This window comes from Argopecten irradians, chromosome 4, assembly GCF_041381155.1.
Source record: "Argopecten irradians isolate NY chromosome 4, Ai_NY, whole genome shotgun sequence".
Taxonomy (NCBI): Eukaryota; Metazoa; Mollusca; class Bivalvia; order Pectinida; family Pectinidae; genus Argopecten; species Argopecten irradians.
The window spans coordinates 21,624,866-21,637,783 of NC_091137.1; the positions used below are offsets into that span (position 1 = coordinate 21,624,866).

Here is a 12,918-nt window from a genome sequence, read left to right on the forward strand (position 1 = left end):
TCAGAAAGTATTGAATGAATCTGTCTCAAATTTCTTATATAGGTTCCCCTAGGGCCCTAGTTGTGCATATTTCGATTTGGGACCGATCGATCAACAAGATGGACGCCAAGCACCCATCTTGGATTTTGATAGTTGAAGTTTGTTACTGCTGTGTCTCAGAAAGTACTGAAGCAATCTGTCTCAAATTTTATATGTAGTATGTTTGCAAAAGTTTTAAAAGCAGAGAAAAGATCCCTCTTTACATTGTCAGACATAGATTATTCATTGGTGGGCGCCAAGATCCCTCTGGGATCTCTTGTATTGTTATTATACCAGACTTGGTATACCAAAATATGTTAAAAACTAATTAAGAAACTGAAAAGTTCTTTATATAGGCAGATGAGCATTAAGACCTGTTGGGCTCCTTGCATAATATACAGCTTCATTATTAAGTTTTTAACAAATACCTTAGATATTTTTAGTTAATTCTATTTGAGTTCATTGTGAAACATATTGATCAGTGTTACTTTGTTTTACTTTCAGAAAGCAAGGGGAAGAAGAAAAAGGGAAGAAGTGGCAGCCAAAATCCATATGACCGCCTCCTAGTCTCTGAGCTTTTGGCACAGAGGGAAAAGCTTAAAAATTCTGCACTTCAGGCTGCCAACAAGGAGAAAATTACCAGTCCCAGCACCTCAGAATCTCTGACATCAGGAATGAATAAGACTAGCCAGTGTGAATTGAATGAAGGTGGACAGAGCGCAGGTGATCCCATCATTGAACAGTTACCAGATCACAAACAGGACAGTAAATCACCGGGTGCTGCAAGTGATGTATCACATGTGAAATCCGGGTCATCTTGTAGTGATCCCAGTGATGATCTTGGGCCGATCAGTTCAAGTAAGGTGGTAAAGCTAGACTTCAGTCAAAGTGATCAGGACAGTTGTGGTGGTCATCCCGGGTCCAGTATACCTACAGACAGTAGTTCTGGACACACAGGTCACTTTCTACAACACCAGAATCAGCTGACTGTTCAGACAGTGTTCTCTCAAGAACATCTCAAGGAACAAGTATTTATTCAGCAATCTCCTACTAACCCATTGCGGAGCTCACCTGGCTATGGATTCATTCCCCCAAACCATACTCTCCCTTGTGGCAACTATGGTTCTAACATCCAGTGTGGAAGTTCTCCTGTCAATGTTCCACAGAATATGGGTATGGTTGTACAAGGTGTTCACCAGTCCAACTTTCCTGTGTATCAGGTCCAGAATACATCCAGTAGATTCATGAGCCAACAGCTTGATCAAAACCATATCATGGCTGGCCCGCCATATCACATTAATGCTATGCACGGTATGGGGTTCGGAGGGCGGTCTCCATTTAGTGTAAGTCCCCAACAATCAATGTATCCTTCACCTAACCCTGTGTTTCAGTCTGTTGACCCTATATGGACAGAAAAAAAGAAGAACAAACCTAAGAAATCAAAAGCAAAAAAGGAGAAACAAAAGGTGAACAGTGTATTTGAAAGTGATACCCCTCCCCCAAATGTTGATGTCAGTCAACTTCATGATCAGGGAAGAGGACCTATTCCAAAAGTCAAATCATCTTCATCATTTCTAGAAAATCCAACAGCTTTTTTGGCGGAACAGACAGCCCTAATTAGTAATTCTATGACATCTACGCTTTCTAGTCCAACTTGTTCGACAGGCAATACGTCTGAAGGTACTTCTACTTCTGTCAGTAAAGATGGAAAAAATGACACTGTTGATGGTGAGGTTATCGTGAAGGCCAAAGCTTTGTCTCAGGCATCCTCCAGTTCGGTGATGAACACAACTAGCATTTCATTTCCAAATCCCATATTTACCTCGACACAAGCATTAGCATCACTATGTGGAGGCTCAGTTTCTAAAGAATCTTCTTCATTTATCAAACCTCCACAGCATCCACTGGAGAATACCAGAATATTTCTGAAGTTACCCAACACAGGATCTGAATCACATATGCAACTCCCTGACACCAATCAGGATATGTTCACTAAGGACCGTTGTGAATCTCTGTCGCCAGACTCGGGCAGTGAAAGTTTGGTGTTTACAGAGACAATCACACCAAGCTCTGTTGTTCACCACACACCATCAAACACTGAGGAAGACAGTGAGAGTAAAAGTAATCCACAAACAAAAGACAAAACGTTCCACATGGATAAAACTGTAGTTACATCACAATCTCTAAATATACCCGGTCACAATGTGTTGGTGCCGGGTAAAACTGGGAATAATGACCAGGAGAAAACAGGAGATAACAACCTGACGAGTGGATCAAGATTTAACAGGAATACTGGGACAAACCTGATACAGCAGATGCTGGGACATCAGAGTGCAACAGAATTTCCGGCCAGTAATCTGTTGTCAGCTGCCGCCAGGGCACAAATGGTACAACAACAACAACACAACCACATGAACATCATGATTAACCAACAACAACCTGTTCCTAATATTCAGATCAGTCAGTCATTTCCAATGGGCATTAACCCCGGACCTGTAGGGGTGGACGGAAAACTAGTCCCTACCTCCACTTTGATCGGAGCAGAAGGCAATCAGTTACTGGTCAGTCAAAGTTTACCTGGTGGTCAAGGTAGTGTCAGCAATCCATCACAATCAACTAGTATTGTGTCTACACTACAAGGCCAGCCCTCAACAGATAGTACTTCATCATCAGCCACTCCACTTGGTAAAAGCCACAGTGGTGCTGAACCAGACTCAGATACTACAAGCACAGATACAATTTCAAAAATCCTAGCACAACCAGTGAATGGTATCAACACAACAGCATTACTTAAACAAGGTCATTTTGATGGTAATTTGATGAAGCATCTTGGCAGTTTGCCTGCACAGTCTATGATGGGACAGACTGGTATGAATTCCTTAGAGCATGTTCAAGCTAATAGTGTTAACACACCTATGCCACCTATATCCCTGCCTCTGGTCACAGCTGTGACCAACTCGCTCACACAAGTTATTCCAGCAATAGGAACCAACGGGTCACAGAACCTTCTCAGTCAGCAGGCTATGATGAATCTGTTCAACAACCTGGGAATCAACACAATGCAAAATAGCTCTGCAAATGGTCAAGGTGCCCAAATGTTGTTGACAGGTCAGGTGCTTCCACAAGATAATATGTCCGTTCTTGTGAACAACGCAGTTGGCCAAAATACCTATCTCAACGGCATGAATCAGTCCAACTTCCCGCGTTTCATTGGTTGTAACAACCTTACACAGAACGTTGACATGGGCAATATGGTCCAGGGCCAACGTAATCTGATTGATCCAAATCTTCTCAATAAAGCTGGATCAACAATGACACAGTTGATAACATCAGAACATCAAGGATGTGCCATGCAAATGAAATCAGCCATGGCATCACAACCTGATGACCTTCAAGATCAAGTCAACAAGATGCAGATGCCATGTGAACAGGTGCTTCCTTCTGCAACTTCTACATCGGGCCAGATGGTGCTACTCCCAAATGTACAAATGCCGTTGTTGCAAGTGCTGAGTGCCAACCAGTTGTCTGCAGCCTCTAATCCTACTATGCTGGAAAAGACACCTGGCTGTAACATCCAACAACAGCCCTACCCAATACAGAGCCAGGCTGATATACAAGCACTGATTGGTCAGCTTCAGGCAGGTCTCACCCAGGTGGGCACACCTCTGAACATGATGAACGTCCAACAGGTGTGGAACAACCTGACCACGGGCAGCAACCTGACTGCAATGCAACTGCAGACCTTGCAGCTTCAACAACAGTTACTACAACAGATTCAGCAGCTACAAGGGATGCAGACCCTTATCAGTCAGTTTAACATGCAGAGTAACCCAAGTAACCCGATCAGTAGTGTGGCTAACAAGACTGCCACCACCACAGTCAGCAATGGCCTGTCAGCTGTAGCCATAACTACAGGAAATAATACAGACACCTGTCTTACCATGGATGGCAAAACTTTTCTCACTCATCAGGTGACAGGAGGAGAAAGCATTGTTCTGCCTGTGAGAACAGATGTAACTGTGCCAGATCTTAAGACGGACATACCAACATCAAGAGTTGTGAGCAATACAGTTAATAAATCCGACTCTTTTGATACTGCATTTAAGAGAGAAGAAGCCCAAATAAGTGAAAGTGAAGATGGCAAGCCTAATGTGAGTTCTTCAGTACTGGAATGTAATAGTTCACTTTCTTCAGACATGCTGCCAAGTGTACAAACATCTGAAGTGCCAACTTCTACTGCTGCATCTTTCTGCAGTACACAGTCCACTCAATCAACTGCAAGTGTCGAGGCCTGCCATTCTGTCCTCTCTTGCACTGGTAGCCATAAGATGTCCGCAGATGATTCTATCAATGGTACACAGTGCTCACTTGTTACAACTTCTTGCATCACAGACCAGGACCTGTCTCCTCAAAGTAGCAATAATTCATCTGTTTCTGTCAATTCCAATAAAGCAGAAGATTGCAGTGCTTTGGATGAGAATATGGATATCTCGGATAAAACTGTATTGCAATGTAAACCATCAACATCAACAGAGAAGCAGTCCAGTTGTGACAGAATGTCTGACAGTAGAATCTCAGTCTCACCCAGGTCATCAGAATCAGTGGTTAAACAGACTCCAAACAAAGACACGTCATGTCATTCCACCTCTAAATGTGAAGATTTCCTCCAAAATTCAAGTACTAAAGTTAGCAAGGATTCCTCTCCAAGTACGACACCACAGATTGCAGACCCATGTAGAATATCAGACTCCTCAAATCTAGAAATCAGGGATGGAATCCAGGAAAATCACCCACGTCCTCAATTAGGTACTGTGTCCTCAACAGTTGGAGCCATCAACAAGACGGACAAGATTCGTCCAAAATCTAGTCCAGAACATGATCCCAGCATCGCTGAGAAACCAAAAGAGGCTAACCTTCCCTCAGATGTTGCAACCAAGTCTGACCTTGGTCACCGGGTCGAGGTCAACTTCTTCCAAGCCAACCATCTACTGAACACGGTGGAGCTCTCCAGTGAACGTGCTCAGAAAGCTGCTGATGCTCTCACTCTCGTCAACAGAGCGAGCAAGCGATCACGCGAGATAGACACAGACTCCTATGATGATGGTATGTAAAAGATTATGTTATTGAAGATTCCTTATTGATAAAAATAATGTTAAAATATGTCTTCAAATAATAATAAATTTGACCGAGACTTATTATGATCTCAAAATATGGAATCTGTACAAATTCTATAGCTGTGCCAATTTCATTTAAAAACCATAATTCTGTAGCATATCTAAATCTATCAATATTGAAAATATCATATCATCTACAGTGTAATTTCCCGAAACGGAACGTTCTCAAAACCGATCACCTCTATTATTTACCTATGTAGTTGTCAGATAACGTAAATTATCTGTATGAAGAAACCAGAGCCATGTATTGTTTTATCATATAATGCCCGGCATTGACTAATCATCGTGTAAATAGACCATATTTAATTTGATTCTTGACGTAACCGGAAGTGATCTGCAGTATGTAGGTTAGGTAATTCAGGCGAGAACATCCCCAAGAATATTCACGCAACTAACTATGTTTATAAGCGGTAACAAAGTCAAGATTGTTGTAATCTATTCCTTTTAATCGTATGATTTTCTCTTTTGTGATAACATTTACATTAACAATTAATATCTGTCGGTTATAATGAACACTGGGCAGTATAGTGTAGTGTAGAAAACGACTTCTGATCAATAAAATCCAGATCGTAATGATCAATATTCAGTTCACTTCTCCAAACCGAACCCTCTCTAAAATGGCCGAAATTTTATGCACCGACCATGATCGGTTTAGGGAAGTTCCATTGTAGTATGGGGGACAATTGGTAACCATTTAATTATTCACTATAGCAGAATAATTCATAATTGTTTTGTCCAGCATGTCAGTATAGTGGAATATTATTACATTATACAGAGGACAGTTCCTCATCAGAGATGTCCCCTTCTTCCTACCCACACAACTTCACTACGGGCGACCTAGTATGGGGACAGATCAGAGGCTTCCCATCCTGGCCTGGCAAGGTCGTGGACGAGAAAGAAGTGAAGGAAGGCCACACACCTGATGCTGGCAAGGTAAACTTACACATACACCAATACTTCTATCCTCAGTGAAAATGACTGTCATCGGCGCTAACATTTGTGTTTGACAAAGTTATTCACATCCGCATTTGGTCAAGTTACTTCTGTATCAGTCAGTACACATAAACAAAGATAAAAACGGGCATTCAATATTTGGGAGGTTGGGGTAGAAAACCCAGAAATTTGAGAATTTGCAATTAAATTCTCTTTTGACAATATTAATCACATCCAATTGAACTGAAACTTTTGTCAGGTTTTGTCAGAACACATGAGCAAAGACATTGTTAATATTGAAGGACTTAAGATTTGATTTACAGCTACAAAAGAAACAAAATAATTTGTGTTACCTCTTGGTTTCAGTGCTGGGTGCAGTGGTTTGGCGACCACACATTCACAGAGGTTGAACCAGACAAACTGAAAAGTCTGTCCGAGGGTCTGGAGGCACACCACCGTGCAAGGAAAAAGTACAGAAAGTAAGGCCAGAAAGTCACATCATTGACAGCAAATCTTGGTTGAAAAAACCTTTTTACTGCACGGTTCTTTTTTGAAGAACCTTGTACTATTTGTATGACTTGGATGGCTTAACCTGTTAGAATTTAGGAGGTATATGTTGAGCCTCATTAGCATTTTAAAATGAGCATTTTAAAATGACATTTTAAAATGTCACAAATGTTTCAGGATATTGTTAAGTTCATAGTTGGTGTACTAAGGTGTTGCTGTGTTTGGTTATCCTGTCAAATTGTATAACAAACTCTTTTTTTTCTTTTTTTTTTGTGATGAAATTTTGGAAATTCAATGAAAGTTTCATTCCAATTTTGTTTTTTTCTCAGGGGAAGAAAGATGAACTCAAACCTTGAGGCGGCTATTCATGAAGCCATGACTGAATTAGACAGGCAAGCACAAGAAACTGAGAATAAAATCCAGGCTAAGTCAGTCATTCGAGGCAAGACCAACAAAAAACGGAAGGTCAGATGACCATGTGGTTGTCTAGGTGGTGGAATTAACACTATTTAATCTCAAAGAAGTAGTTCTGCAGATATTTTACCCTAAATATTCAATGTCTAAGCATTTGTAAGACAAATGTGAACATGTTTCAAAGTATGTGAGATGGAATTATAATGAAGACATAATATTGATTGTTGAATTATGATTTTGGATTTAGAAATTTCATATCATGATGAGTTGGTTGATTACATAACCATATTTGTGATAGTTGAAAGTGAGATTACAATTGTGGGCCCTCGTTCTGGTTCCTGTGACTTATAGAGATACCATAATGTATAGACATTTACAGTGTGTGTACAGTGTTACAAACCAGAAATGGTTAATTGATTTTCTGATCATGTGCTGCACAGTTATAACAGTCATTGTATGTGGCCAGCATTATAGAGACAATTTACCTGGTACTTCCTTATTTATTTCCCCCTTCACATCAACTACAGCCATATTAATGTTGCAATAGTGAGTAGAATATTTTATCAACTGATAATGAAATTTTCATGATTTGCTTATATATAGGACGAAAAGAAATCTATTCAGAAAAAAATGTTAAGATCTGCATTAGCAAAGTCAAATTATAGTAAAATTTATTTTCAATAGAATTGTAGACTATCATTAAAGAAACAAATCACACAAAATAAAGACCTTCTCATATTAATTTCATTTTAAATATGGATTATCATGTTGAATTAAATCTTGTGCTTGCCAAACACTCCAGATTGCATAAAGAAACCCCAGTTTGTAAGACATCACTGCATGGTCAAAATTGTAAATGGTATGACCAAGGTGTACATAACAGCCCATTGAGAACACTGACTGCAAGTCCATTAGTAGATTAGAGTAGACCTACTATTTCTTATATTTTGTGTTGATTGTCACAAAACCATAGCATTTGTTCCTGGTGCTTCAGGTTCTAACTGCAAAGATTGCTATGAAAATTTAAATATCAAATTGGTATAAACCTTGTTTGTTTTGTTATATATTTATTAATTGCTAAAACCTTAAAAGCATTTCATTGTTTTAAACATTGTAAATGATGTATGATTTTATTTGGAATTCTATTTTTTAGTAAATTTGCTTATTTAATTATTTGGTAGAACAATAACATGATCTTAAAGTGATTTCAGAAGTGAGAAACAATGAGTTACGATGGACTTGTGATTAATTTAAGTAATGCCTTTTGAAATATGAAATATTTCTTTGATATGACTAATTTTGTATATATACAACAGTGCTTTTCATCATCATGCTTACAGCTTAAATATCGTATATTCACTAGTGCTAATATCCTCAATATCATTTCATGAAATCTAGTTTAGGTAATAAAATGATGCAATGTTTTGTGTTTACAATGATAGAATTTAGTAATTGCAAGGATACACTTTTAGTTATTATACCAGATTGTTTCAATAATTGGATATGCTATTAACATCAAAATCTGACATTCTATCACAATTTGTAGCTTTGTAATAATGAGTTTAATTTAAGATGATACTTTGAATTACCAGATGATTTCTAGTGCTGGTCTATGCTGTAGAATGATAGGTCATTCTAAATGAAATTGTCATTTAAAAGGCACCCTTGACTTGCACCAATTGTCTTTCTGTCAGTTTCTTTGTTTTATAAAAAAAGGTAATTCGAAGGGTTTTGAGGTAGTTTATTTGGATTATGAATTTCAAAATCTCTATTGAAAGAAATTAAATGATAGCTTCTTACATAGATAATTTGATTGTTTCTCGCTTTATTAAAATATTTTCTTAATTATTATGCATTACAATGTACATGTAGTATTTTTACTGTATTACTGATAACATACCGTATTTTCCGGAGTATAAGTCGCAATTTTTTCCCTGAAAATATGGAATGCGACAAATAACCAGTGTGACTTATCTGTGGACAAAAACCAAAATCTGACGATTTTTTTGCATTATTACGTCATGATTCTCGTGTGAAAATTGTAAGTATGTATGTATCTGGCCGCAAAACTAGAAACTACAACAGTGCATTATCATCATACATATAGAACTTGGGTGAATGTTTGGGCCAACTGGTTATTCTGTTTTCATGTTTATATTGTTTGGTACAAATTAAAGGTGGTTATGGGAATTAAATAATATAAATCTAAATCAATTTGTAGTAAGAGAGGAAGTCATATTTCCATATCCCAGAGTTATCTGCCTTTCATATAGGTATTGATTGTTACATCATGTGTTTGTGAGTATCACATCATATGTTTAGACAAAACAATGTAATTTCTCTCACAAACTATTGATGTCACAATCAAAACCTACTTGGGCAGATGCACCTTGGTAATATACAAAGATGGAATATGAGTGTGAAAAATAAACAATACCATGAGTTTGGGAAGTTTCAGTTTTGTGTGACTGTAGTAAGCTATTACAGACAGTATCATTCTGATTAAGATTTAGATTCCTTATTCTCGTCCTTTAGGGAATCAGAGATCTCCTAGGTAATAGTGTGAGAATGAGGATATCTGTGTAATCAGATTGAGACTGTGTATATGTTCTTGTCATTCATATTTACACATTGAGCCCCATATTTGGTCTCCAAAATGTTAAAAATACCATAAAATTACATGTTGGATTTTAAGATGGGATCGTGTCAAGAAGAAATAATGTAAAACAATGTTTTGGGATGTCTTTGGTGTGGAATAAACACTTTTTTTTCCACATCTTAGTTTTAATCAGCAGTAACATGCTGTAATACAGATCCAGTATTGATCTTGTAATGTTAGGATCACAATTGTAATCACCATAAAAAAACCAATATTGTTATTTTAAGAAAAAATGCTTGCTTGTAGATTTATTGTTTTAGATAATGAACAGAAGTGCTCCTTTACCTTAGTTGTTTTACTTTTGTGTAGATTGCCACAATAGCCGAGGGAAGAATTTTATGTTTCTTATAACATTGTTATCATTGGAGACTAGTGCCATATTACCTTACTCTTTGTTATATATCTATATATATTGTGATTTTCAACAAACTAGTGCAATTTGATATAATAAAGCTATGGTAGAAAATAGCCAAAATTACTGTTAAGGATCTGAATTTTTATTGTGATGTTCAGTAAAACATGTTTGAACATTTTTAAGACTTCATGGTTGCAAAGTATCCAAAATTGTGGATTTTAGCAAGACTTTGTTGATATTGTAAAAATACAACTTAAAGTTTGTTTTTAAATGTCTTATTTCTAGAGCTTTAGAACATAAGATTTTAAAATGTTGTAGATTGGTTTCCCGATATGCTTTTTGCCTTCAAGCGGCCTTTTGATTTGATGAAAGTTGTGTTCTAAAGCTTTAGGATTAAGTTTTGTATATACTCCTTATTGTGCTGTTGACTGGTACACCATATAGATTGTTACTGATGTATATATACTGTATCTCTGAGTGCTGATAGGAACTACACAAACTTATATATATATAAACTTATAGACCTGTATATAGGATGAATGGGAATGCCTAGGGCAGGCGAGTGTTACAGTGTATTGTTGTTGATTTGTTTCTTGTGATGTTAATGGGTACTTGTAAAGTACAGCGCAAGTGGATAGCGATGACCTTGCAATATTTGCAGTGCTGCGTTTAAATTATTTTGTTATTGTTATGTGAAAGTTGTGATACACATTATATATAGGTATGCAGAGGACCATATCTTAAATCCTCGCTCTGGCGAAGTGTTGCCACTGCCATACCTACTAATTTGACGGTTTCGATAAGCAACATAAAATATGGTCAATATGTTAGTTTTATTTGTCTGTACAATTGTATTTATCTTGCATTTATATTTTTTGCTTGGCAGATTTTGCCATTAATTCTTTTTACATGAAAGTTAAAAGTATGTTAAGCTTTATAAGATAATAAAACCACTAAATAAATGGCTCTCTGAGAGAAAAAATATATTGATGAAAAGCATTTTTTGTGTAACTTTACCATTCTATATTTCTGTTGTTTATGTCCAATATCATTCAATATATATTGTTCTAAGGAACCCCTATTTTAAGCATTGGGAGTATACTACACAATGTGCACTGGAGTTGTGCATAATGTTATAAAATTATCAAAAGCTGATGATTTGTTTTACGTCTTGTTTTTTGGTTTCCAGCATAACTTTGATCAGAAAAAAAACGACATTGGTCACACACAATATAATCTCTATCAGATACAAATTTGACATTTTTAGTCAAAATTTTAAGAATTTTCTTGATTAAAACCAAAACTCCCAAGTTTTAACTTGATATTATAAGTTTGATCAGACCAAGAACATTGTCAAGATATCTGTATGACCTTGACCAGATAATGATATGTCCTTGATCAGCTACTGGTATGACCTTGACCAGATACTGATGTGACCTCTTAATAATTATCAGCTACTGGTATGACCTTGATCAGCTACTGGTATGACCTTGACCAGATACTGATATGACCTCTTATTAGCTATTGGTATGACCTTGACCAGATACTGATATGACCTCTTATCACTACTGGTAAGACCTTGACCAGATACTGATGTGACCTCTTATCAGCTACTGGTATGACCTTGACCAGATACTGATGTGACCTCTTATCACTACTGGTAAGACCTTGACCAGATACTGATATGACCTCTTATCAGCTACTGGTATGACCTTGACCAGATACGGATGTGACCTCTTATCACTACTGGTAAGACCTTGACCAGATACTGATATGACCTCTTATCACTACTGGTTCACTACTGGTAAGACCTTGACCAGATACTGATATGACCTCTTATCAGCTATTGGTATGACCTTGACCAGATACTGATATGACCTCTTATCACTACTGGTAAGACCTTGACCAGATACTGATGTGACCTCTTATCAGCTACTGGTATGACCTTGACCAGATACTGATGTGACCTCTTATCACTACTGGTAAGACCTTGACCAGATACTGATATGACCTCTTATCAGCTACTGGTATGACCTTGACCAGATACGGATGTGACCTCTTATCACTACTGGTAAGACCTTGACCAGATACTGATATGACCTCTTATCACTACTGGTTCACTACTGGTATGACCTTGACCAGATACTGATGTGACCTCTTATCAGCTACTGGTAAGACCTTGACCAAATACTGATATGACCTCTATCTGATATCTGTTGACTTTGTATGACCTCTAGCAGATACTTATATGACCTTGACCAGATACTGATGCATGTATCCATGATAGTCAAGGAGTTACTATCAGTATTGTTATAATATCCACAACTTGACCATCTCATTAAAGCTGAAGACTTCAGGAGAAAAACAAACTAACCAATCACATACCTACTGAGATTTCCTTGAAGATTACAGAGAGAGTGAGTCCAAGTTCAAAGCAACACAGTCGACCACAGTGTACCTAATTTGATTCTTATGATGAACAGAAAAGGACCAAACAAATAGCCCTTGGTTTTGTTATGACATAGTGCAGGGGAGATATAACGGCAGTACCGAGAATACCGGTATGATGTTGGTCATATACTGATATGACCTAGACTAGATGCTGATGTGACCTTGATCAGATACTGATATGACCTTGACAAGATGCTGATGTGACCTCTATCATATACTAATATGACCTTGATCATATACAATATGTAACTTAGATAATACGATAAGTTTGACATACGTGTACAAATATGATCTTAAACAGATTCAAATGACCAACGATGTTCAAACGGGACATTCGAGGAAAAGTCAAATGTGTGTTCTAACTTGGGGGAAAAAACTAGACACATGCAATAAACCTATGTTGAAAA

The 12,918-nt window shown here is 37.4% G+C and overlaps 1 protein-coding gene across 1 annotated transcript in view; it reads left to right on the forward strand.

Annotated features, from left to right (window-relative positions):
* LOC138320943 (methyl-CpG-binding domain protein 5-like) overlaps positions 1-11,215 on the forward strand; it is a 29,056-nt gene extending 17,841 nt beyond the window's left edge. Inside the window, exons 4-7 of the mRNA XM_069264268.1 lie at positions 523-5,121; positions 5,968-6,125; positions 6,492-6,604; positions 6,962-11,215. Of these exons, the coding sequence (XP_069120369.1) occupies positions 523-5,121; positions 5,968-6,125; positions 6,492-6,604; positions 6,962-7,106 (5,015 nt within the window). The 3' untranslated portion in view covers positions 7,107-11,215. The remainder of the gene's footprint in view (positions 1-522; positions 5,122-5,967; positions 6,126-6,491; positions 6,605-6,961) is intronic.
* Positions 11,216-12,918: the final 1,703 nt, after the last annotated feature.